This window comes from Orycteropus afer, unplaced genomic scaffold, assembly GCF_000298275.1.
Source record: "Orycteropus afer afer isolate SDZICR_OR568_19922 unplaced genomic scaffold, OryAfe1.0 scaffold00556, whole genome shotgun sequence".
NCBI classification, from domain to species: Eukaryota; Metazoa; Chordata; class Mammalia; order Tubulidentata; family Orycteropodidae; genus Orycteropus; species Orycteropus afer.
Genome location: NW_006922143.1, coordinates 1,115,676 through 1,141,656, shown reverse-complemented (window position 1 = coordinate 1,141,656; position 25,981 = coordinate 1,115,676). Strand labels below are relative to the sequence as shown.

The 25,981-nt window shown below is 49.9% G+C and overlaps 1 protein-coding gene across 1 annotated transcript in view; it reads left to right on the top strand.

The window, feature by feature from the left end:
* The window catches only part of CNTNAP2 (contactin associated protein 2), a gene marked incomplete at its 5' end in the record, with an annotated part of 1,317,366 nt that overhangs the window by 528,765 nt on the left and 762,620 nt on the right, over positions 1-25,981 (top strand). Inside the window, one exon of the mRNA XM_007955953.1 lies at positions 18,049-18,155. Coding sequence (XP_007954144.1) covers positions 18,049-18,155 — 107 coding nt within the window. The remainder of the gene's footprint in view (positions 1-18,048; positions 18,156-25,981) is intronic.

The window sequence follows — 25,981 nt, the reverse complement described above, 5'->3', positions numbered from 1 at the left end:
GGTGTTTTCCTGCAGGTTCTACTACTAGTTGTAGTTTAGTGTACTTTTGTATCCCTCCTTTCAAAGCTCAGGGCTCTAGGATTATCTTCTATATCTGTGTTAATTGGTCCCTCTTTTGTTTGTTGAAGAGGGTCTGTGTAATTTGTCTGCCTATTCCACCACTTTACCAGAACACTCCAAGTTTATTGCACGTTCATCTTGAATTAGTTATTTTGTTATTATTCTTGGTGTTTCTAGTGCATTGGTTATCAGGTGTGAGAAGGAAAGAGCAGTGGATTTACCCACAATTGGTCTTGCCCTTCTAATAGCCACACCAATATAGAAAGCCTTCACTGACTTATGTCAGGTATGCATTTTCTCCATCTGTAAATGAAACAGCATTTTGGTAGAGGGGGTGATGTAAAGCCTTTAGTTAGACCAGTTGATTTCTTGCATAGTTGTATTGTTTATCCAGTAGATTTTAGAGAAGTGAGGCTGATGATCCCAGACGCGCTCCTTGTGCAGCAGTGTGAGGCAGTCTCTGTTTCTGTGTGCCCTGCATTAGCAGAGTGTTCTTACAGCCATGTCCAAGAATTAAACCATTCACTTATTCAAAATTAATTCAACATGGTCAATTGAGGTCCTACGCACATGCATATGGAAGCTGGACAATGGAAATGAAGACCAGAGAATTAGTGACACATTCTAACCGAGGTGGTGGCTAAGAATGCTGCATAGACCTTGGATTTCCAGAAGAGCAAACCAATCGGTGTCAGAGGAAGTAAAACCAGAGTATTCCTTTAGAAGCGAGGATGGCAAGATCTCGGCTCTCTTCCTCTGACATGTCATGAGTGGGACCAGTCACTGAGAAAGACTTCCTGCTTGGTCACTGAAAAAGTGGAAGGCCCTCAACAAGATGGGTTGACCAGCGCTTATAGCAGTGGGCTCAAATATAGCAACAGCTGTGAGGATGGTTCACAGTGTTTTGTTCTGTTGTATGTAAGGTCGTCTTGAGTTGGAACAGACTAGACAGAAGCTAACAACCACACCCACAACAACTCAATGGCACCAAGTGTTCTGGGCCTTGCATAAAGCTGGGAAACAAACAGACAGCCCCTCCCATCCTGGAAATTTTGGTCCAATGAGGAATACTTATGACAGCCAAGAAGTCCATTGGGCATATATAGAGGTAGGACTTGTCAATAAAAGATGGAACAAATATGGTGGTGAAGAGCATGGTGCCTACTTCAGATTGGAAGTCAAAGGAGGCCTCTTGAAAGATGTCACTTATGATGGGGTCGGAGGGACATGAAACATCCTGTTACATGAACACTCAGTGGAGAGAGTATTACAGATCGGGAAGAGCATGTGCAAAGGCACAGAGGCAGGAGACTTCATGACCACCAGGAACCCAGAAGAGGGCAAGCTCGTGAGGGGTCCATGAGGAGCACGAGGGGGCCACATCAGACTTGGCAGAGGACAAGTCAGGCAGGTGCCCATGGGAGCTCAGGCTTTCCCTAACTGCAGTGAGAATCCATCGGAGGGTTTAAAACAGAAAAAGAAAATGATGTTGGAGATCACCGATGCACTGTGTGGACAATGAATCAAAGCCTAAGCATAGTGATCCAGGGTGTGGATACCATAAGGTGGTTACTTACAAAAATAGACATTTCTCCTCTCGCCTGCTCCAGGCTGGAGTGCAAGACTAGGGTGTTGGTACTGTTGATTTCTTCTGAGGTCTGGGGAGAACCTGCCTTACCCTCTCTCCCAGCTTCTGCTGATGGCAGAATCCCCACTCTGCCTTCTGTCTTTATATGGCGTCTTCCCTCCGTCTCTCTTTGCCTCTCTCCTCTTTCATAAGGACACCATTTAGATGGGATCAGAACCCACCCACCCAGTGTGACCTCATGTTAACTGATAGCACCTTCAAAGACCCTCTTTCCAGATTGGGACACACTTACAGGTACTGGGTGGGGGGACTTCAGTGTCCATTTGGGGATGCAGTTCATTCTACTGCAGTGGGATGGCTGGGGATTGTTTGTGCTGGAGTTTAGAAACAGAAGCATGGACAGATTTCAGACAAGGTGCCAAATTCTCATTCAAAAAGCTTTGTCCATGGTGGATGCAGAAGTAGTGGAGAGAGGGAAGTGAGATGTAACTAGTAAGCCATGACTTCTGGTTTCTAGGAACAAGCAACGAGATAGATGGTGCAGCCATCAACTGAGGTGATTACCAGGGGGCCACAAGGTGGGGGTAAAATCAAAAGATATGTTGCTCTCAGAGGGTGTGTCAGGAGACAGCTGGGTGCAGATCTGATGACTCAGGGGAAGTGGGACCTGGAAATTAAAATCAGAGGGATTTCTCAGGGCCCAACTCTGAGTCAGGGAGCAGGGGAGGAGGGCTCAGCAAGCAGGTCCCCTGGCTAGAATTAGAAGTTTAAATACCACCATGTTCTTGGTTCATTGCCTTTGACAAAAGGACTTTCGTGGATGGATGAGTGTGGGTCTCAGAGTGGTGTTCACTGAAGTGGGAAATATTTGCTTAAACAAGTCTTTCAAGAAGCTAGGGGTGAAGGGGATCTGAGAAATGGGTCAGAGACTGGAGAGGCTGTTAGCAGCAGAGTTCTGTAGGTTTGTTTTAGATGAGATGTTGGGCTGGGTACTCAAGACAGCGAGTCACGAGGGGAGAAGGTTATGATCCGGGGAGAGAAGGACTGGATGGGTCATGCCCTTGGCATTCCTACATGTACAACTCAGTGCCTTTGGTTCCATTTTCACGTTGTCTCTACCCATGTAGTTTCACACCATGAATGTAGACTCACTGCCCCCTAAACTTCCTGTGTGTCGAGTTACTGTGGACTGTGTGATCTCCTATCACATTTAAAGAGGGTCATGGTCGGGCAAACATTCTTTCCTAATTTAGCTAAATAGTAGTTTAGTTTAAAGATGGCTTCAGGGGAGGATTCTGGGTCATGGTTTGAGGTCCCTCTGAGTGTTAGTTTTGGGGGTCCCCCAGTCTTGGGAGGTCCAATATGTCTGTTGTTGTTGTTAGGTGCTATCAAGTCAGCTCTGACTCATAGCAACCCTATATACATGAAACACTGCCCAGTCCTGCGTCAGCCTTACAATCCTTGTTATACCTGAGCCCATTGTCACAGCCACTGTGTTAATCCATCTTGTTGAGCGCCTTCCCCTTTTTTGCTGACCCTCCACTTTACCAAACATGACTGGTCCCTTCTGACAACATGAGTGAAGTAGGTGTGACCACAACTCAAATGCATCAACTCTTCTTCGGTCTTCCTTATTCATTGTCCAGCTCTCACATGCATATGAGGTGACTAGAAATAGTATGTGTGGCATGGGTTTGGTGCCGGTATGTCGAGATTTTGTAAAATTTGATATGCGGTCTGGCTTCATTTTATAGATAGATAAAAGTCAGAATCTCTTCAGCAGCGGATGGACCGAACTCGTCACAGCAAGTCCTACAAATACTGTCTTGCAGTTAGACAAACACCAAACAGCACAGGTCACTACCCACGGGAGGGGCCCAGTCAATGCGTGAATGAGTCAGTGGGCCCATGATCTCCAGGCACGTCCTTAACTAAACAGGCGGTACAATTGTACCTCAGCCTGTGCTCAGAGGTTTTGCATCTATTAGTCTGTCTGTTTGCAGCTGCAAGTATCATAGAGACATAAGAGCTTAAACAGCAGCAAGGACAGATTCACCAGGCCATAACGAGGAGTCCAGATGCTGGGTCGGCAGGAGGTGGATTCGCCGACGGTCTGTGTGGGTTAGGATATATTTGCTGCCCTAACAAAGACTCAAAATAACAGTGGCTGAAACCATAATGGGGTCCTGGGTGGGGCAGAGGGCTGCTGCACTCGCCTTCTTACTGAAAGGTGGAAGGGGCAAGTCCACACAGAGGAGACTCAGAAGAAAGGTCTGGGGAGCTCCTTCCGAGACTCAGCCCCGAAAGCCTGGTGGAGCTCAGTCCTGCTGCAACAGCCCTGGGCTTGCCATGAGTCGCGGTCAAGTCCGTGGCAACTGGGAAGCCGGGCGGATGTTCACTGCTCCTTCCAAGATCATCAGATGGCTGATCCTGGGCCGGTTGTCATTCAGGACCCTTGGCCATCTCCCTCTGCTACCTTCTGTGTGCAGAGGTGGCTCCATTCAGGAGGGGCGGGAGGGTCACAGAAGGAATGGTGCATGGTCTTGCCCTAAGGGCTCCGTCCAGATGTGGCACACCCCAGTTCTGTGACCTTGAACTCAGTCCCAGCACCCACCCCGCCTTTCAGACTCATGGTGGTGTCATCATTGCCGCTGCCCAGTTGGCCCCGGTGCTTGGGAACGCCACGCACAGTGGGGTGAGAGCACTGTGAGCCTTAGCCTTTTTACTGGCTGAGTTCAGAAGGAGTCTGCCAGACTTTTCTTCCTAGCCCATCTTAGTCTGGATGTTGTTGATGGTTGACTCTGACTCACAGCAACCCCATGGATGCAGGATAGACCTTCTCCACAGGGTTTTGAAGGCTGTGTCCTTTCAGCTGCAGGCCGTGAGCCTGCGCTCCGAGGCCCTTCCGGGTGGATTTGAACTGCCATCCTTTCAGCTGGTAGTCAGGCGCTGAAACACTTGTGCCTGGTCTTTACACCTGTGCCGATGCTCAGCTGAAACCTGTCCAGCGTCACAGCAACCCAGCTGAGTGGTGGCTGTGCACCAGGTGCGTTGGCTGGGATTGAAGCCAGGTCTCCCATGTGGAAGGCAAGGGTCCTGCCACCAAGCCACCAGTGGCCCTCGTACTGATGTAGGCCCTCACTCTCCCTGCAGTGTGGAAAGGTGATCTTTTGCCTCTCAGACTACTGGAATCTGAGCTTTCTTTCAGATGTTAACTTTTCCATAAAACCTCTGCTCCCACAGTCGTCCTCACAAGCGGTCTATTATCATATTCCACACCAACATCTTAATAGTAGGTGTACATAGACCTGTTGTGCTAGTTCCTTTTCATGAATAAGCCTGTTTCCTTGAGGATGGAACTCCCTCGTGCTCTGCCTCCCATGGGTGTGTTGGGGGCTGTCTTGCCTGCTCTAGGCAGCTGCGTGATTCAGGGCCTACCGTGCGTACTTAGGTTAAGTCCAGTGCAGCCTGGAGACAGGCAATGGCACTAACAATGGCTCAAGGTCTCTCCTCCTGGGATCCTGGGATCTGATAAAAGATGCTTTACTCACAAAAAAAAAAAAAAAAACCTAGTCGTACACGGGGACATTATAGCTCTAAGTAAAATGACAAAGTAAGATAACATGAACTGCGGTTTATTACAATAAAGGTGATTAATAAAGCGGAAAACGCAAGTAAAGGTGCTTCCACAGGAATGTGGGAGTCAGCGATCAACATGCTTGGGGGTGGGGGTATGTAATTAGGTGACAGACACAGGCTACAAGTGATTGGGTGCTTTCACGGGAAGTCTTTGGGTAACGTCAGACGTACAGTCTGTATCTCCACATGTTATACATTTCCTCCCATAAATCTGTGTAAGCAGAGGCAGCACCAACAGTGTAATGTTCCATTTTCTGGCTCTTCCACTGTGAAATTATGCAGTAAAGAAACAGTGAGTGGTCACTGGACGTTTTCTGGCTCTTCCACTGTGAACATAAGTTATCCAGTAAGGAAATACTGAGCAGTCCATGGCATCATGATTACTGCACTGTATGATTTCAGTGTGGGCACAAGACATATGTCAGTGACACATACTCAGTAGATGGGGTCCCTTCAACTCAAATTGAAATCCAATGAGTTTGAAAATAAAAGTACTAATATTGTTGAGATGCATATTGAAGTTGATGTGGAAGTAAACTTACAGAAGTAAGTTTTCAGCAGTAGCTTCTAGGAGCCAAGAGGAGGAAGACTGCACTCAAGGAAGACAACTTTCTGAATAGGTTTCTTGTCTTGACAGCAAAAGAAAATGTGGAGTAGAAATGAAGAGGATAATTTGTACTGGGAAGGGTACCTTATACATCACTTTGAATAGTTTTTCAACAGTCATACTATAACCAACCAAACCCAGTGCCATGGAGTCAAATCCAAGTCACAGCGCCCCTAGAGGACAGAGTGGAACTGCCCACAGGGTCTCCAAGGCTGTCAGTCTTCACGGAAGCAAAGCCCAAACCACACCCACTGCCGTGGAGTCCATTCTGACCCACAGCGCCCCTAGAGGACAGAGTGGAACTGCCCACAGGGTCTCCAAGGCTGTCAGTCTTCACGGAAGCAAAGCCCAAACCACACCCACTGCCGTGGAGTCCATTCTGACCCACAGCGCCCCTAGAGGACAGAGTGGAACTGCCCACAGGGTCTCCCAGGCTCTCATCTTCTCAGAAGCTGACTGCCTCATCTTTCTCCCATGCAGCTGCTGGCAGGTTTCAGCCACTGACTTTTCTGTGAGCAGCAAAGTGCTATAGCACTGCACCACCAGGGCTCCACATCACCTGCATTACCTATAAGCAGTGTCTTCCTTTCTAAGGTTTAGAATTGTGTATATTAACATCTGGGTGTAACATCTGCATTAATCTAAAAGCAGTCGGATAACCCAGCACTAGTGTCTGTGCAAGGACTAAGCACAGAGAGGCCTTGCTGCCTCTGGGCCTGACGCTCCTGAACTGGATTTCAGTCTGCGAAGAAACTTCATGATCCTTCCTCAGATTCCACATCACTGTCTAGGAACCACGGAGCTCCACAGCAGGTCTGACAGGGGTGCGTTCTGACAGGGTTAGGGGGCTGTGTGTGTCCCTCCTAAGGCAACCTGTAAGACACGGTAGGACTGCATAGAGCCCCGCCTGGCAACGTGGTTCACAGGTGTGAGCGACCTGTGCCCTCTGGCCCCTTCTTGGGCTGTCGGTCCTTATTCTTGCAAGAACTGCCAACTCCAAGTCTTGTCTGAAGCCCTGTGCTTGGACCAGCACATGGTCATCACGGGGGGCTTATGTGAATTGTGAAGTCTTAGACCCTGCCCCACCTAAAGAACAGACTCTGCGTTTTAACAAGACTTTCAAGTGATTCCTGTGCTCACACAAGTTTGAGAAATGCTGCTGCCGACCACGGATCTCCGGATGTGTGTCAGCAGCAGGCAGCGGGTGGTCCTGCCCTGCGCGTCATGTTTGGGTCCAGGTGGACGTGTTTCTTAGCGGCTTCGGGAGCCAAGGAGCCCACACTCCATGGTTTTATATCAGGTTCTGCAGAATCAAGTGTTATTTCAAAGGTAACATAAAGATGTGATTTGAATTTTATTTTAAACTAAGAGTGATTAGGAAAAAAGGCCTGGGGTTCTACCTCTGGAAATAAGTCAGTGACATCACAGTGGACCACCACAGAACACGGGGTGATGGAGGCGTGGAGGGTGAGGCCCCTGGGCTGGAAGACACTCGGAACACATGGTGGCCCCAGCAGTGGGCTGGGGGGGCAGTGATGGAGAGGACGACACGGGACCGGACGGCACTTCCTGCTGCGCACGTGCAGTCGCCGTGATCGCTCCCAACTTCATGGAAGCTCAGAGTCACCTGCAGAGTCCTTGGAAGACAGCCAAAGTGCCCATGCAGTAAAGCTAATTTTGTTTTTCAAATTTGAAATAAAATTTCTTCTTTTAATTGGCGCCTAAGACACCTAGCAGACGGCTGCCAAGAGACAAATCTGCTGCTGTTCACAGCTGCTCTGCCTGCAGCCCCCATCTGTCCATGGGCCTCCTTCTGTCTGCCAGCCCCCATCTGTCCGTGAGCCCTCATCCACCCACGAGCCCCCAGCCCCCATCTGTCCGTGGGCCCTCATCCACCCACGAGCCCCCAGCCCCCATCTGTCCGTGAGCCCTCATCCACCCACGAGCCCCCATCTGTCCATGGGCCTCCTTCTGTCTGCCAGCCCCCATCTGTCCGTGAGCCCTCATCCACCCACGAGCCCCCATCTGTCCATGGGCCTCCTTCTGTCTGCCAGCCCCCATCTGTACGCAGGGCCTGTCCGTCTGCCAGCCCCCATCTGTCCACGAGCCCCCATCTGTCTGTGGGCCCTGTGTGTTTACTGGCCCCCATCCGTCCACAAGCCATCACCTGTCTGCAGCCCCCATCTGTCTGCCGGTCCCCATCTATCCTCGGGCCACATTTGTCCCCCAGCCCACATCTGTCCCTGGGCCCCATCTGTCTGCAGCCCCCATCTGTCTGTGGGCCCCATCTGTCCTTCAGCCCCCATCTGACTGTGAGCCTACATCTGTCTGTCTACTGGCCCTCATCTGTCCATGGGCCCCCACTCTGTCTGTGGGCACCATCTGTCTGCCAGCCCCTATCTGTCCGTGGGCCCCCCTCTGTCCATGGAACCGTCTGTCTGCCTGCCCCTATCTGTCTGTGGGCCCCCCTCTGTCTGTGGGCACCATCTGTCTGCCTGCCCCTATCTGTCTGTGGGCCCCCCTCTGTCCGTGGGCACCGTCTGTCTGCCAGCCCCTATCTGTCCATGGGCCCCCCTCTGTCCGTGGCACTGTCTGTCTGCGGGCCCCCCTCTGTCTGTGGGCACCATCTGTCTGCCAGCCCCTATCTGTCTGTGGGCCCCCCTCTGTCCATGGGCACCGTCTGTCTGCCTGCCCCTATCTGTCTGCAGGTCCCCATCTGTCTGTGAGCCCGTCTTCTCTGAGCTTTGCAGTTAAAATCAGATCCAGACATAGAAGATGCTGTACCTGCCGCATCCACCCATGGCCCTGCTCCACGCAGACAGCCACTTTGCTTATACCGCCTGACCTTCCACTAAGAGCATGGTGGGCGTTTGAACATCCCAATGCCAATCTTTGTTTCAGGCATCGGGCTACACATAAATGTCATTGGAAAACAAACTGTGTCCTAATTCTAAAGCATTTGGAAAGGCTGCAGAAACTGGGAGTGTGATTCCAGCCGAACGTGTCTTAGCCACTAGGCTGTCTGCAGACCAGTTAATGGAACGCAGCTCTTGTCCTGAAACCATGGCTCTCACCATCAACACCTGCCTACTTCTCCCAGCACATTCCTAAGCTGGTCAAGGAATTCGCAAGTATAGGCCATCCACTCATTATGGTTCCTTTTTCATGGGAATCAAACCTTCAAGCTAGGACCCGCAATGAAAGAAATGGACTGCTTCCTACTCTCTCCTTCTGTACCTGGATATCATGCTAGGTGAAGTGAAGGGTCGGCACCAAAGCGGAAGACGCTCAACGAGATGGACTGACTCGGTGGCTACCCCAGCGGACCCCGCAGGGCAGCGGTTGTGAGGCTGGGGGAGGACCGGGCAATGTCTCCTTCTGCTACACATGGGGTCACTGTGAGTCAGCAGACTGGGTGGCACCTGGCGACAACACTCTAGTGAAGGAACAATTTCCTAGTGATGGTGAAGGAGGAAGAAGAAGCTTTGATGTGTTCAAACGGTGTGCTGACGAGGAATACTGACTGCACCGTGCACTGCCAGAGGAACAAGCAAGTGGGACCTTGGAGAAATACAAGCAGAACGCCCCTCAGAAGCACGCATGGCAAGACTTGAGCTCGAGTGCACTGGTGCACCACCAGGAAGGCCGATTGCTGGAGGAGGCCGTCACGTTTGGTGCAGTGGAAATCGAGGCAGGCCCTCCACGCGGTGACCTGACACGTGCCCACCATCGTGACGATGGCCGGAATGGACAGTGTTCCATTCTGTTGTCCACAAGGTCACCGTGGGTCGGAGCCGACTCAGTGATGACTCACAACAACAAACAAATTAGGGTCTTAGTCTGCATTTCAGACAAACTCCCACACAGAAACAATCCGTTTCTCACAGGAGGGAGAAGGTTCTCCTTGAACGTGTTCGGGTTCATCGGAGCATCGTTTCTGTTCATGGTCAGTCCGTGCTCTGGGAGGTGTTGTGGGAAGCAGATCTCTTGTCCTGCAGAGTCACAGGATGAAAAGCCCTCATTCAGGAGTCTCCCAGCTGAGTAGGAGATGCAGGTGCTCAAATAAATCATCACTAAACAAAGTCGTAGCGTTCCGCTGCACACGTGCAGGAGCTCCGTGGGCACAGACGAGAAGAGAGCAACCTGAAGAGGGCCCCCAGGTTCAGCGGGGTTTTGTCCTGCTTGGGATCTGGCCCAAACGCTGTTTGCTTTTAATACATTGTGATACTTTTTATAATTTATAATACTGTCATAAAGAAAAGGGGCATGGTGCGGAAGGCATTTGCTGCTAACCAGAAGGTTGGTGGTTCAAACCTGCCAGCTACTCTGCAGGAAAAAGATGAGGCGGTCTACTTCGTTAAAGATTTACAGCCTGGGAAGCCCAGCAGGGTTGCTGGGGGTCAGAATCTGGTCAATGGCACTGGGTTTGTTGCATTTTCTTTTTTTTGGGGGGGGGGGGGCAGTGATAAAGAAAATGGTAAAGTATTACGGTTTGAATTTACATTTGAATGCACTTCCTTTGGAGATAAACATATCCCACAATGAGGAGTGGGTGCAAGCCTGGCAGGGATTGGGAGGATGGTGCAGGCCTGGACTGGGTAGTGTTTCATTTTATGGCACATGGGTTGCTAGGAGTTGAAACTGATGTGATGGTCCCTAACACCCCAACAACGTGAACAGGATGCTATTTGTCAGCATAAAGATAACACCAATGATCAAAATATGAATTATAAGAAACACACTGAAAGGTAAAATATGAAAAATAATCACTTATAAAGGAATCTTCCTAGTGAATTTGGAAGGTAGCCAGTTCTTCTTCCCAGGGCATTTGGAAGGTACTCAGTTCTTCCCACTCAGTCGTTGTATGTCCTTGCTCATGCACACGTGTGTACGTGTGTGCACAGCAGTCATTCTCTGGGTGCTGTCAGGAGGGCACTGAGATTCCTCCATGGTTTCCTTTGCTGTCCAGGTCACTCCAGCCAGTGCTCCCCCTGCATGATGAATATAATGCGCTGATGGGAGTTACTGTCACTGTTAGCCTCAGATAATGTCATTGTTGCTAGGTGCCATCCGGTCACCTCCGAGTCACAGGGCCCCATGTGCAATGGAATGAAACCCTGCCCGGTCCCGCGCTGTCCCCAGGGTCCTTGCTGTGTTTGAGCCCATCGTTGCAGCCACTGTGGCAACCATCTTGTTGAGGGGCTTCCCTTCTTTCACTGACCCTCCACTCTACAGAGCACAATATCCCTCCCAGGGACTGATCCCAGAGCACGTGAGATGAAGTCTCACCATCCTTCTTGCTGCTGATGTGAACCCATGGTAATTTAAAAAAGAAATACATTTCACTGAGGTGTGGGCATACTGCATTCCAAAATTAAGCACCGTGTTTAGTTTTGTGTGATTTTGGAGAAGCATCAGCCCCACTGTTCCTGTGAAACATGGAGAGTCGTTCTGAGGTAGAACTGTCTGTTGAGGCTGTAGGCCCGGACAGTTGGGCACCGTCGTGGCTGAGGGAGCGAGCCAAGCCATCCCGGTCGCCCACCCTCACAGGTGTTTCTGTGTCATTGCTTTGCCTGCTGCTCTGCTAGGAATGATGTTCAGTCTCTGATGATAAGAAGGTGACCCAACTGTCAAAGTTCAGGTGAAATGTTCTGGGCTTTATTAAGTTGGCTGTCATCTAGTCACCACAGCACTGCCCGGTCCTGTGTCATACACACGATTGCCATCACTGTGGCTACTATACCAGTCCGTCTCAGCACAGGGCGCCCGCACCTCACTGCCCTGCTACCTCGCCAAACACACTGCTCTTCTTCGGGGACTGGTCCTTGCTGGTGACATTCCCAGGGTTCTGCCACAGTCCAGACGTTGTTCTTCCTTCTGCCGCGGTCCAGACGTGGCTCGTTGCCTAACTCTCAGGAGTAAACTGACAGCCCTTTCTTCCTACTCTTAGTCTGGAAGCTCTGTGGAATCCTGTCCACCATGAGTGACCCTGATGGGATTCGCAATACCCGTGGACAGCTCCAATCACAGCAGCATGAGCCACCACAGGGTGGCAGATGGACAGACAGGAGGTGGAAGCCTGACTGAGCCTTCCTTGGAGCCACCAGCCACAAGGGCCTCACACCCAAATGTCCACGCATTTCCTGTCTCCATAATGACTCATCACACTGCTGTGTGAATTGTTTCCCCACCTCCAGCTACGTTATGGAGTCTTCTTTTAACATGGGTCAATGCTTTTTTTTTTTTTTGGGCAGTGTTCCCTCCCTGCCCCTCCCACCCCTGGCAACCAACAAAGAAAGTTTCCCTCCATATATAAACCTTGCCTTGACCCTCCACAGCAAGGAACTAATATTATATTTGTCCTTCTGTGATTGACTTATTTCACTCAGCATAATGTCCTCCAAGTTCATCCATATTATGCGGTGTTTTGCAGACTCTACGTTATTATTTAGTGCTGCATAGCTTTCCATTATGTGTGTGTACCGTAGTTTGGTCATCCACTCTTCCATTGATGGACACGTAGGTTGTTTCCATCTTTTTGCTATTGTAAATAGTGCCACAGTGAACATGGGTGTGCATATATGTGTTCCTGTCCTGGCTCTCACCTCTCTAGGGTATATATCAAGTAATGGGATTGCTGGGTTAAACGGTATCTCCAATTGCAGCTTTCTAAGGAATCACCATACTGCTTTCCACAGTGGTTGTATCACTTCACAGTCCCACCAGCAGTGTATGAGAGTCCCAATCTCTCCACATCTCCACCAGCATTTGTTATTTTCTGTCTCCTTGAACCTTGCCATCAGTGCTGGGGTGACATGGTATCTCGTTGTTTTGATATGCATCTCTCTGATGGCCAGTGATCGTGAGCATCTCTTCATGTGTTTGCTGGCCACCTAAATATCCTCCTTGGTGAAGTGTCTATTCATGTCTTCTGCCTATTTTTCAGTTGGATTGTTAATTCCTTTGCTGTTGAGGCATTGGAGTTTTCTATAAATCTTAGAGATTAAGTCCCTTGCCAGATATGTAATTATTGACAAGTATGAATTTGTTGCTATCATTTTTGTTATGTGCTTTTTCATGGTGGTGATTTATTTGTTCCATATAATTTTTTGTGCTGAGTTCATTTTGTTTATGAATCGTGTTATCACTTCCTTCCTTGCTATTGTTTTAGTATTTGCATAGTGCCTAAGGCACTTGACTGCTAACCAGAAGGCTGGTGGTTCAAACCCACCAGCCGCTCCTTGGAAGGAAGGTTGGGCATTCCTACTTCCGTAGTGATACTGCCTTGGAAACCCAAGGAGGGGTCGCTATGAGTCGGGGCCGACTCGACGGCAAATAACAACAACAACAACAAATATTTGTGCTGGTCCTCTTCTTTATTTTGATGTTAAGATTTATCATTTTTCTTTGAGGTTACCCTGTGATTTATCATTTTCTTCCCAAGTTTAGAACAGTTTGTCCTATCTTGTAGTTGTCTTGATTTCTCTACCACTTAGAAGTTCTATAACAACACAGTTTTTACCCTCTATTTGGTTTGTAGTTGTCAGTTGATGTCTCTAGTTTCCTGTTTACAATCTTGTAGGCTTTTTTACTTTGGATACTTCCATTACTGGTCAGTTTTTGGATTATGTCATCATGTGTGCTAATGGTCAGTTGTTTGCTGTTGTTGGTTCTCTGTCCAAAGGACTCCTTTTAGCATCTCTTATAAGGTTGGCCTGGTTTTAACAAATTCCCTTAATTTCTGCTTATCTGGAAATGTCCTAATTTCACCATCATATTTGAGGGACAACTTTGCTGGGTACATAATTCTTGGCTGGAAAATTTTCTCTTTCAGGGTTTTGTATATACCATCCCATTGGCTTCTTGCCTGCATGGTTTTTCCAAGAACTCCAAGCTTAGTCTTATTGGTTTCCCTTTGTAGGTAACTTTTTGTTTTTCCCATACTGCTTTCAGGATTCTTTCTTTGTCTTTGGCTTTGGTGAGTTCGATGATGATATGTCTTAGTGATTTTCTTGTGGGGTCTATCCTGTTTCGGATTCATTGGTCTTCTTGAATGGATATATTCTCATCCTTCATCATACCAGGAAAATTCTTTTCCAACGAATCTTTAACAGTTTTCTCTGTGATTTTATTTGTCTCTTCCTGTTCTGGAATTCTGATGACATGTAGGTTATTCCTTTTGATGGTATCACACATGAACCTTAGGCTTTCTTCATTTTATTTTGATCTTTTTTCTGATTGATTTCTTTCAAAAGAAGTATTGGGGTATTTGCCTTCAATCTCACTAATTCTGTCTTCCATTGATTCAATTCTACTCCTTTTCCCATTCAAGGTCTTATTTTCCTCTGAAAATTTAGTATTAATCTTCTGGATTTCTATGGGTAGATTTTGTATCATTTCTAATTTTTCATTTATTTTGTCATTTTGTTCTTGTATTGTCTTTTGAAATTGTTGTAGGGTTTTCTCTGTCTTTTCCTCAATTTTATCAGTGTTTTCCTTGATCTGTCTCTTAATTCATTGAAGATATCGAAATATAATTCTTCTGAATTCCTTAATAGGAGTTCCAATGCTCCATCTTCCTCAGGGATGTGTTTTGTGTCTGTATCCTGGTCCCTTGTTTCTCCTGCTTTATCTTGCTTCTTTGTGTGGTCTGTGATGCTCTGTTGTCTCCGAGGCATTGTGACGTTTTTGTGTTTATATTTAATTGGTGCTTGGATGTTGGAGTGACTTGCCCATGATTATTGTTTTATTTGTTTTGTTTGTATGTTATCTACATAAGCAGGGTACTGTGCTGTGCTTCTCTGTTCACTAGTTGGCAGCACTTATACACTCACTACCTGTCTCCTTTCCCATTGTCAGCCTCCTGTATGTCCCTGCTGTCCTTGGCAAATGGAGTCTTTTCTTAGGTCCCTGGAATCCGAATGAGCATGCTGTCACTTTAAACTCCAAAATAGCTGCCATTTGTAAAGATTCAAAATGGCTGTGTCCTCAGTCACTTTAAATATCCAAAATGGCTGCCACTTGTAAACAATCAAAATGGCTGCACCGTCCAGACAGTAGAAAGTCCACAGCTCAGCTTGTCTCCTTCCTTGCTGTTTCCCTTCCTAATCATAGGCCACCAGCACAGTCGTCCCTGTAGCCCTTGGTGACCACAGCTGATCTTTAGGTCAATTCTCAAGTCCCAACACCACTTGGAAATATTTAGGCTCTTGGTCCCATCAGAGTAGCTGACAGTCCACTGCTCCAGCCATCTCTGTACTCAACTGTTTTCATTCAGGTTTTTCCACTGGTTGGTGCCTAATCCACTTCTGTATACTCCATTTCAAAGCTCAGGGCTCCAGCATTATCTTCTGTATCTCTGTCAAATGATTTCTCTTTTCTTTGTTGAAGAGGGTCTGTGTTGCTTGTCTGCCTATTCCTCCATCTCACTGGAAGCCCTAGGTTAGAGTCTTAGAGATGAATTCTCTTGGTACCCTTGATACCATCAAGTTCCAATTTATGGGGAAAATAGGTCCTTGTTAAATTTGGGGCAAAGGCCTCATTCCCACCTTGTGATGACCCACCATTTTGTCTTTGCTTTGCTCTAAAGCCAACAGCTTGTAATTGTGCCCAGTCTACACATGGTCCCTCATGCTGTTGTCATCATCATTGTTAGGTACTGCTGAGTCAGCTCTGAGTCGTGGGGACCTTGCACATGATGAAATGAAGTGGTGTTGTGTCCTGCGCCATCTTCACAACCATTGCCTTGGTTGAGTCTTACTTGGTCCCACCCCATTCACAACCATTGTCCTGTTTGAGTCCGTTGCTGGGTCCCACCCCATTCACGACCGTTGGCCCTGTTTGAGTCCATTGCTGGGACCCACCCCATCTTCACTACCGTTGTCCTGTTTGAGTCTGTTGCTGGGTCCCACTCCATCTTCACGACTGTTGCCTTGTTTGAGTCTTACTGGGTCCCACCCCATTCATGACCGTTGCCCTGTTTGAGTCCATTGCTGGGACCCACCCCATCTTCACGACCCGTTGTCCTGTTTGAGTCCGTTGTGGGTCCCACTGCATCTTCACGACCGTTGCCCTGTTTGAGTCTGTTGCTGGGTCCTGCGCCGTCTCCTTGATGGTCAGTGTGCTGCAGTGCGTTGTCAGTCCACCTGACTGAGGGTGTCCAGCATTTTCACTCACCCTCTGCTTTACCAAATGTGGTGTCCATTCCACATTTCCTTACGTTTTACCATTTCCGATTCTGCTCCTGTTAGAGTCCTCATGTGCACAGCATGTCTCCTAGACTGTAGCTCTCCAGGGGCTAGGAAGAGAGTCATATCTGTCCCTTTCCCATGCTGTGCACACAGCAGGGGCTCAGTATATGCTTGCTGTGTGATTGAGGTGTGGAGAAAAAGTACAACTATGCAGAACCCAGGGCTTGTGTCTGCTTACAGTGGCTTCCAGCATAGTTGAAGGTAAGCCAGGTACAGGGTTGGAGGGGCACTATTGGGCCAGCTCCCTGGGCAGCACGATGAGGGTCTCTGTGCAGGAAGGCACTCTCTCAACCTCGTGCCTGTGAACCTCACCCCCTGCTTCTCGGTCCTGTTGCTTTAATGTGGGGGGCTTTCTGGCTTAGGGGATTTCCTGCCACATTGAGAAATGCTTTGTGAGTGTTGCTAGCTGCCCTGGAGCTGGCTTGGCTTTATGAGTGGCAGAGGGAGCCTTGCCCATCCTGTGCCTTCTCCATGTCACCAGGTTTGTGTCCATGTATGTTGTAAATGCTGACACTTCACAGTGCCTTTGGTATCTGAGCGTCCTCACTAAAGCCACAAAGGATCAAGCTGCGGGGCTGTTACAGAGAGGAACTCAGGGAGCATCAGGGATGGCACCTGTTCTGATTCCCTAGTGCCGCTCTGACAAGAATATACCACAAACGGGATGGCCTTCACAAACAGGAGTTTATTCTTACAATTTGGAGGCTTTAGTCCAACTTCAAAGTGCCAGGTTCTAGGGGCTGGGTGAAAGCCCCTCGACCTTGGGGTCTAACTCTGCCTCTGGCTTCCAGCCCACTGGAGGTAGAGGCATTTCTTCACTCAGACAGCTGCTGTTTGCTGAGGCTGAGAAGCCCCAAGGTTGACAAGTCAAAAGGCACAGTCCCAATGTTACCAAATCACACGGCAGGCCATTAACTTAAGTCCACTGTAAGTCCCAAGGTCGGCAGAGCATAGCAGGCTGCTGAGCAACGACATGGCTACATACAGGGTCCAAGCGTGCCATAGGCTAGAGACCATTCCCAAGGCTTCTCAATAAATGCAGGAAGCAGACCACATACCCAAAGGCAGCTACCCAGCTGCTTGTGGTAGATCCCACCATGGAGTTGATTGCCATTCTCCTCACGGAGATTAACTACCACCAGCTGCCCAGCCACTCAACCAGGCCCAGCCAAGTTGACACACATACTGAACTACCACAGCACCTGAGGAAGGGAGGCCTCTGTGAAGCCAGAACCTTCCAGAATGAATCCCGATGCCACTCTTTCTTGGGGCAGCCAAGCCACGGACTCATTCCTGGACACTCAGGTGCAGTCCCTCCTGATGCCATTTGGTCTGTTCCCTGCCTTTAGTTATCTGCTCTGCAAGCATGACCTCTGAGCGCTGAAACAACCTGGGAGAAAGGTATACTTGAGGTTAGAAAGTTTAGATTAAGTAGTCACTATCACTAAGCTAAGGCAACAGAAAGACAAGGATTTGCACCCACAGCCTGTGTGTCCCCCTGTATCCTGTTTGCTGGCTGTTTCAGTAGCCGATTGACTGAGCTCCTGGCCGTAGGTAGTAAAGAAGCCCACAGTCTCCCTGCTGTTCCATGGCACCTGGATGTATGTTTGCTAGCTGGCAGTTCTGTGTTTGTGCTGAAGGAAAGTGGAATGAATCCATGACACATAAATGCAGCCTCCTCTGTTTGCTGATTTCATCAGTTGACTCGTGTAGGGCCCCAGCCGGGCTGCCCCTCTTCTGTGCAGGTAGCACTTGCTAGCCTGAGTCATATCAATCTGCTCACACTAACAAGGGTTCATCACCTGGGTAAGGGACACTGGCATGGGGATTACACCTTGCCCAGACAGCTGGAAGGTGGCCGCTCGTAAGTCTCACGGTGTTGGTTCTCTCTGTCTCCCTGGCAGATGCGTGCCCAATCACTGTGAGCATGGCGGCAGGTGCTCGCAGACCTGGGACAGCTTCAAGTGCACGTGTGACGAGACCGGATACAGCGGGGCCACCTGCCACAACCGTGAGTGCCAGTCCGTCTCAGTTCCCCTTTGTCATTGCATGAGGTCCAGGGTCTGGCTGCTCTATGGGGCTGACAGCCTAGAATATGCATGCGGCAAATCACGGGTGGTAGAACCCGTCCTTCCTTATGGTTCCACCCCATGTTAGGGCTCAAGTTGTGGAAATGGGGTCTCTGCCATCTGACCTAGAGAGAATGACCAGCATCCCAGGCTTCCGTAAACAAGAGCTTGAGATCAGAAAGTTGATGTAGGATCTGCCTTGGTGCGTCCAAGTTATGTCTATCTAGACCGAGTGTGTGGAAAGTTCTGTTCATGTGATGCCTCTAGTGGGACCTGCATCTGTCAGTTCATCAGAGAGGGACACAAGAGGGGCAAGGACAGTGGGTGTCTGCAGGGTGGGTGTCTCAGAGGGACACGGTGAGGGGGACGGGGGGTTTCTGCAGGCTGGGTGTCTCAGAGAGGGACACAGTGAGGGGGGATGGTGGCTGTCTGCAGGGTGGGTGTCTCAGAGAGGGACACAGTGAGGGGGGATGGTGGCTCTCTGCAGGGTAGGTGTCTTAGAGAGGGACACGGTGAGGGGGGATTGGTGGTATCTGCAGGGTGGGTGTCTCAGAGGGACACAGTGAGGGAGCAGTGGCTGTCTGGACAGCAGTGGTCTCATGCTCTACACAACAGTTTGGTTACATGAGTCAAAAAATGGTACAAAGTCAAGTGACTTGGTATATCTAAATAAAAACATAAAAAGGTAGACATTGCAAAATATTGAAAATAAAAAGTCATGCAAAGATGATTAGTAAAATTGACATATGCCTTGTTTTATGTAATAGTGTTATCCTGAAAAGTTAAGTAAATTTTAATTTTTTGTTCTTCAAAGAATAGTCTATAAGATGAGTTCCAGTCCTCCAATTGTAATGTGAATTTTCCAATAATGCTTTGCTGTTTACAAAACACTTTTGTAAACAGATCTTGCATGTCAGCTCTAGTTGAGAGGAGAGGGTTGTGTGTGTGTATGTGTGTTTGTGTGTGTGTGCATGTGTGTACATGCACATGAATGACGGAGGGAAGGGGGTGGTAATCTTCTCCTGACACCCTGAAATGATAGGAGTGTAGTATCTGAACCCTCCCTTCATAGACCACTTTCTCTTCACTTCACTTTGAGCAGTGACAACAGGCACAGTGTGCCCCGAGTAGAGGCTTGGGGTGAGGGGCAGAACAGTTCCTGAAACGGCCCCCATCATTGTGTGCAGTAACACACTGTAAGAAGTGGAGTCCAGGGTGGATTGCAAGGCCACAACTAATGCTTTGTTGGTGTGTGATCCTCCAGCACTCACAGTCATGGCTCTAAGTGACACACTTGAAACTCTCTAAAGCTGCCCCTCATCTCAGGTTTGTAACTGAGTTTTCTTAGTAGTCAGCTAGGTCCTCTCTTGAACCTCGCCTATTCTTACCTCAAATGACAGACCCTTATGTGCAGCTGCAAGAAGTGTCCCCAGGACACCCCAGAAGATATGAAAACCTTGGAACTGTAAAGGCCACAAGTGGGCAAAGAAAGTCGTTAATATGTGACAGAGAAAGGTGGTGTTTTGAGGTAGCAATGCAGTGATTAAGTCCCGCATCTTCATGCTGTGAAGTGGTAAATATTTTCCCAGACATCTGTTCTAAAGACATCTTACCTTGCCCAGGTATGTAGACAGTGGGTGTCTCTAGAGCTGAGAGAAGGGACATAGACTAGAGGGTCAACCAGGTGTCTTCCGATTTCAAAATTATGTGGTTCCTGAGCTCTGAAGCACCAAGAAGGTCCTGATGCAGCCACACAAATGTAGAAGGGCATTCTCATCACGGGGCAGCATCCCAGAGAAGGGGAGACTTCAGAGGACACTATGACATGGGCTGTGGCCTGGAACTCTGAGCCCATACATTTGTGAACTATAAATGGCGGTGCATCCTGTTATGGACACGTGAAGGGCACAGTGGGTTTGCAATAGCCCATACACTGTGGCTGATGACCCATTACACCCACAAACCAAACCAAAAACCAAACCCACTGCCATCAAGTCAGTTCCAACTCATGGCGACTCCCGCTGGATTTCCAGGGTATGAATCTTTATGGGATTAGATTGCCCCATCTTCCTTCCATGGACCAGCTGGTGGATTTGAACCACTAACATTTTGGCTAGCAGTCACATGCCTTAGGCACTATGCCACCAAAGCTCACTTATTATACCCATAAACACTTTAATTTGAAACATGATTTTATAAAAGAAATTACTCCTACCTGCTTGTAGTCACATTTCCCTAGGGCCAGTGGGTTCCACATTGAGATGTAGTAGAAGGAAGACCTTCTGCATCTCCATCCTCTTGGAAGTCTCTGAGGGCTGCAGGGGTAAGCGTGCTCAGCGGCTGACTGAGCAGTTGCAGCTGTGAGTCCACCCAGGGGTGCTTGGAAGGAAGGCTGCTGATGCACTTCTGGAAGGTGAGCCTTGGAGAACCCAGCGGGGCCCAGCTCTGCTCTGATGTGTGGGGTGCCAGGAGTTGGAACTGATTCAGTGGCCACTGGGCCCACTTGGAAAGACCCCACACATGAGCTCCAAGGACCACAACTTGGAATTTTAGTGTGACTGTAAAAATGGCAGCTACCAACCAGTGCTGGCCTAACAGAGTAGACCAGCCTCCGCTGTGAAAGTGAACAGACACAGTCCTGGGGGGTGCCCATGGAGCTTTACAGGGTCCCTCCACTGTGAAGGTGGGCAGACACGGTCCTGGTGGAGTGCTACGGGGCCTTGCAGGGGAACCAGCCTCCACTGTGAAGGTGAGCAGACATGCTCCTGGTGGGGTGCCCATGGGGCCTTACAGGATAGCCCCCCTCCACTGTGAAGGTGGGCAGACACGGTCCTGCTGGGTACCTGCCCATCTACCACTTGGCTTCTTCCTCATCAACCCCAGTGGTCTCCTTTCAGTTTTTGCAGGACACCTTTCATCCTTGCACCCTCCTGCCTCACCAGCCCCTTGGGGACTGGGCCCTCTCCACACAGCTGTCCACTGGTAATTGTTCTTCAGGGCCGTGCTTTGCTGCCCCTCTGAGGGGGACCTTCCCGGTCCCTAGGACTGGAACACATCCCCTTATTTTAGGTTTTCTTCTTAGATATCCATCTCCTCTTAGCATATTCACTTCTATTTTTCAGAGTTCTTTCAGACTGACTCCTTCATGGCACTCCAACCCCAGACAGGGACAGTGCCAGCCTTGGTCCTCACATGTCCCCAGGCTCTGCCCACCCTCTGGACAGAGACAGTGCTAGCCTCAGTCCCCACTTGTCCCCGGAGTCTGCCCACCCTCTGTCTGGTGACAATGCCAGCTCTGCCCCCTGTTGTCCCTGGGGACCACCCAGCACTCAACATACGCTCAGTGGCTAAATGCAATCAAAGACTGAGTGAAGTACATACAGAGGACATTCAGAGTGAACTTCTGAAAAACCAAAGTCCTTTATGCTGACTTTTGAGAGTGAAACTGTGAAAAGAGAAGGGGGCTGAAGGGGAGGGAGGAGGAATAGACAGAGAATAGAAGTGGCTGAGAGAGACAGCATGGCAATGACAGGTAGGGCAGCAGTCACAGGGGGGCACTGGGCGGGGGCCAGCAAACCTGTACACCCAGCGTGCCTCTGGGGGAAGCCACGTGCCGGACGTTGTCAGCTGGTGATGGGGGTGTGCGGGAGTGGCCAGTAGCCGAGGCCACACAAGTCATGCTGAGGGAGGCGCGCTTAGATGGGGCGCAGTCAGCTGCAGCCCGGCCGGCGGGAGTGGCGGGTGTAGGACAGAGCTGTGGCGCAACATTGACGAGCATGGGGTGTTGTCTTGGGCAAGCTTGGGTCCATCCTGTCACATGTTCCATGCACCCCTGCTTCAGGAAAATGCTGTGGGGATGTGAGCTCAGGGTTCTTGTCAGACACTGTGATGTCAAAGCCTCAGGGTCCCAGGTTCTATGGCCACCTTGTCCTCCCGTCTGAGCTTCACAGTTGTAGGACAAGCTCTCCCCTACGCTGTCCACCCTCTATTTCCTCAGACCCTCTTGCACATCCGTGTGGCTCCATCCAGAACTGTGGAGGTGAGGTCCATTCTCGGGTGCAGCCATAGGCCCCAGCACTGGCACAAGACTGGAAGGTCAGTCCTCCTCCTGACACACACCCCACTTTTTTTTCCCTCTTTGTGACATCCTTGCATTGTGTTCTTGGGCAAGTCACTTAACCTCTCTTAGCTTACATGTACTCTAGAACAGTCAGCAAGGTTTTCTCTATTAAAACCAAAAAAAACCCAAGCCTACTGCCATTGAGTCAATTCTGACTCACAGCAATGCCCACTGGGTTTCCAAGGTGGTAAATCTTTATGGAAGTCAACTGCCTCCTCATCCTTCCAGGGAGCAGCTGGTGGGTTTGAACCACCAACCTTCTGGTTAGCAGTCAAATGCCTTAGGCAATGTGCCACCACAGCTCTGTGTTGTCTATTAAAGTATTTTGTAAATCTGAAATAATAAAATCCTTTATTTTTCTAACTTTTTTGACACTAAGTTTCAAAAAGAAGCCAACCTAGTCATTGTCTGATGATAGGTCATGTGAGGGCCCGGAGCGCTGACTACAGCCTAGGTTCAGCACGTGGACCCTGTTTTCACACCTGTGCCCCGTAGGGAAGACACCAGCGGAGGCTCCGTATTTACACCAGCGCTTGCTGGAGAAGGAAAAGGCTTCCTTAGGCCCTGCGATGGCTGGCCTGGCTCACGGCGACCACGTGGCACCGTCTGCCAGCACTGCTGTGCTCCAGGCCATTGCAGCCCCTGTGCCAGTCCATCTTGTTGAAAGTCTTCCTCCTTTTCACTGACCCTCTACTTTACCTTCTCCAGTGCTGGTCCCTCCTGACAACATGTCTGGAGTCTGAGAGGTGAAGTCTTACCATCCTTGGTTCTAAGGAGCCTTCCAGCTGTCCTTCCTCTGAGGCAGAGTTGTTTATTCTACGATCCACTGTGCATTCAGTATGTGGCCTTTGCCAGCGCCACAAATCAGAGATCAGTTCTCACATGCATATGCAGGGCATTGCTCTGGGCTAAATACAAACCAGTGACTAGTGCACTTAACTATCAACCTATGAACGCAAAGGGTGGAAGTTTGAGTCTGTCCACAGGGCCTCAGAAGGAAGCCCTGGTGACCTGCGTCCTAAACCGTCAGCCTTTGGGCGTCCTGTGCAGTACAGGTCCGCTCTGACGCACGTGAGGCACCGAGAGACTGGCCTGAGTTGGCTATTATTTTGGTTGCTTGGCTGTGTGTACTTTCTAGATGGGAACCTAAGTGTCTCACCTCAGCCGGAACAACTGGGGAGAGAGGGAAATAGTCGGGGTGTCATTTTCCGAAACCCCGCCTGTTGCCAAGAGAAGAGTAATCGCAGCAGCAAGTTGAACGCCTTCCCACCGGGCATCTACAGGTGAGGATGCCGGACAGGAGTGGGAGGCGCCCCTGTGCACGTGCAGGAGGGGGCTTGGAGGCCACTGTCTCAGCCTCAGCTGCATGAATCTCGCTGGATTGGAACAGTGCAGGGCACTCGGAGACTGCGGCCCTGGGCCCTTCACTTCTCTGGGCAGCCAAATTTTGGCTGAAGCCGTCCTTTCGTGCCTGGCTTTGGAGTGATGCTGGTGATGAACCACAGAAAGAAGGGATTTAATTTCAGCTTGACAAAGACTCTTCCTGAAGCTCCAAAAGTATGACTTTCTCTGAATGAAGAGATGCTGCACAAAGTCGTTGCAGATGCGTCTTACACAGCCTGTGTAGACATGGGCTGAGACCTGTGGACTTCCCGGAGGCAGGGCTGCCCACTGTGTCTGTGGGGAGCTGGCAGGATGCATGACACTCCTTGTGGTTTGAACCTTTGCCCTGTCTTCTCCACTGTGAGAGGGAAGGGAGGAGGACAGAGGCCGCAGCGCTGCCCGCTTGCCATGTGGGTTATGGGAGGAGGCTGCTGTCATCACAAGATGAGGAAGGAAACTTCAGAGAGCTTGTTCTGCTCCAGAAACGAGGAAGGAGAAGTGGAGTTGGAGGCAGCCCGTGTCTGCCCTCTGATTCTGTTGGTCTGCTGCCCAGCCAAACTACTGCTTGGTGTCACACGTCGTCAGTGCTGCCTGCTGCAAGTGCTTAGCCTAAGAACTTGGGCTTGATCTGTGAGTCGCGGACACTCTCCATTCATTCGCCCGCGGGTTTTCTGGGCTGTGGTCTTTAGGAGCAGCCCTGCGTCTTCCTCCCTTGGAGCCACTGGGTGGGTCAGCAGCCGAGTGCTCAGCCGTTTCATCACCGGAGCTCCAAGGTCACTCTGGATACAGAAATACAAACAAGAGTTCTTTTCGAGGCGTAGACAAAGTAGGAGGAAAGGAAACAGGTCAACAGTCTGCATGCGTTCACCCAACAGTAGAAGGCATTGTATACACGTCAGCCTGGCAGAAGGACACTGTGTGCAATGTGAGAGAGAGGCATAGGGGTGGAGATGGTGGGCAGGATTCAGGGAGGAATGGCCACTAAGCAAAGGTCCTGGTGTGGGGGGCCGTTAGGTGTGGCTCACAGAGCAGCGCGCATGAGTGGGACAGCCCCTGAGCTAAGATCCTAGTGTGGGTGGCTGGTAAGTATGGCTCACAGAGCAGCACGCATCGGGGGGGCGGCAGAAGCAAATTCCAGGAGGTGCGATGAGCACGATGATGTGGAACTCAGCCTACAGGAGACCCCCTTGGAGTCTCAGGCCCTTAGCTGGGTGTCCCAGGTCCTTGGGGTCCTCCTCTGGGTGCTGTGCTGGGTGTCTCCTCCCTGCTCGTGACAGCTGATGGTTTCATATTCAGGAATAAGCCCCTGTACTTGGAGATCAGCCACACTGGGAGACTTATACCATGGAACTTGGCAAACACCACAAACCAGGACTTCTTGTTGTTTCCTGGTGGAGCTGATTGCCTGCTGCCGTCATTCCCCAGGGCTGCCAGGACACAGACGCCCCAGTGGGCAGCTGTAAAGAGCACGGGTTTATTTCCTTACAGTTCAGGAGGCTAGAAGTCTGAATTCTGGGTGTAGCTCTAGGGGCAGGCCCTTCCTTGTCTGTTTCAACTGGCAGTAGCTGCCCCTGGGGTCGCTGGCATCCCAGGGCCTCAAGTGCACCATCTCTGCAGCTCTCCTCCTCTTCTCTATGTGTCTCTGTGGTTCTGCTCTTTTTATGGATCAGAAGACAGTAGAGTTTGGAACCACCTGCCCTGATAAGACCTCATTCACATAACAGCTGACAACCCTGTTTTCAAACTGGGTTTGTAGTGCTGGGATTAGGACGTCCACATGTAACTGGGTGCCCAAGTCAGTCCCAGCCACTCGTGTAACCCCTACATCGAGTTGTTTCCAGTGACACAAGGGTCCAGCTCTGGCACTGCTGTGGACGGCACTCTGGTACACAGAGCACACAGTGCGGTCAGTTTACAGCACAGGCCTACTCACAATCGGTAAGCCTGATGTGAGGGCGGAGGGGGGCAGTAGGAAAGAGGAGGGAAAGCCGAAACCAAGGGTCCACAGGAGGGGGCCACAGCTTCATTTGAGTCACACAGAAGGTCCCTTAGCCTAGTCTTGAGGGTTGTGGCTCATCCAGAGTTTATCAGTCAAAAATGAGGTAAGGGTCCCCGTTCATCCTTCATCAGCTGGCGCCATGTTGACCTGGTGGGTCAGGTCTGAGGGGAGCTTAAGTTGTTTACAATAGAGAATAGGGGCACCATGGGTACCCGGGGACCCTTTTTATCATAAGTGTTTTCTTAAGTCAGTGACCTTTGACTGTG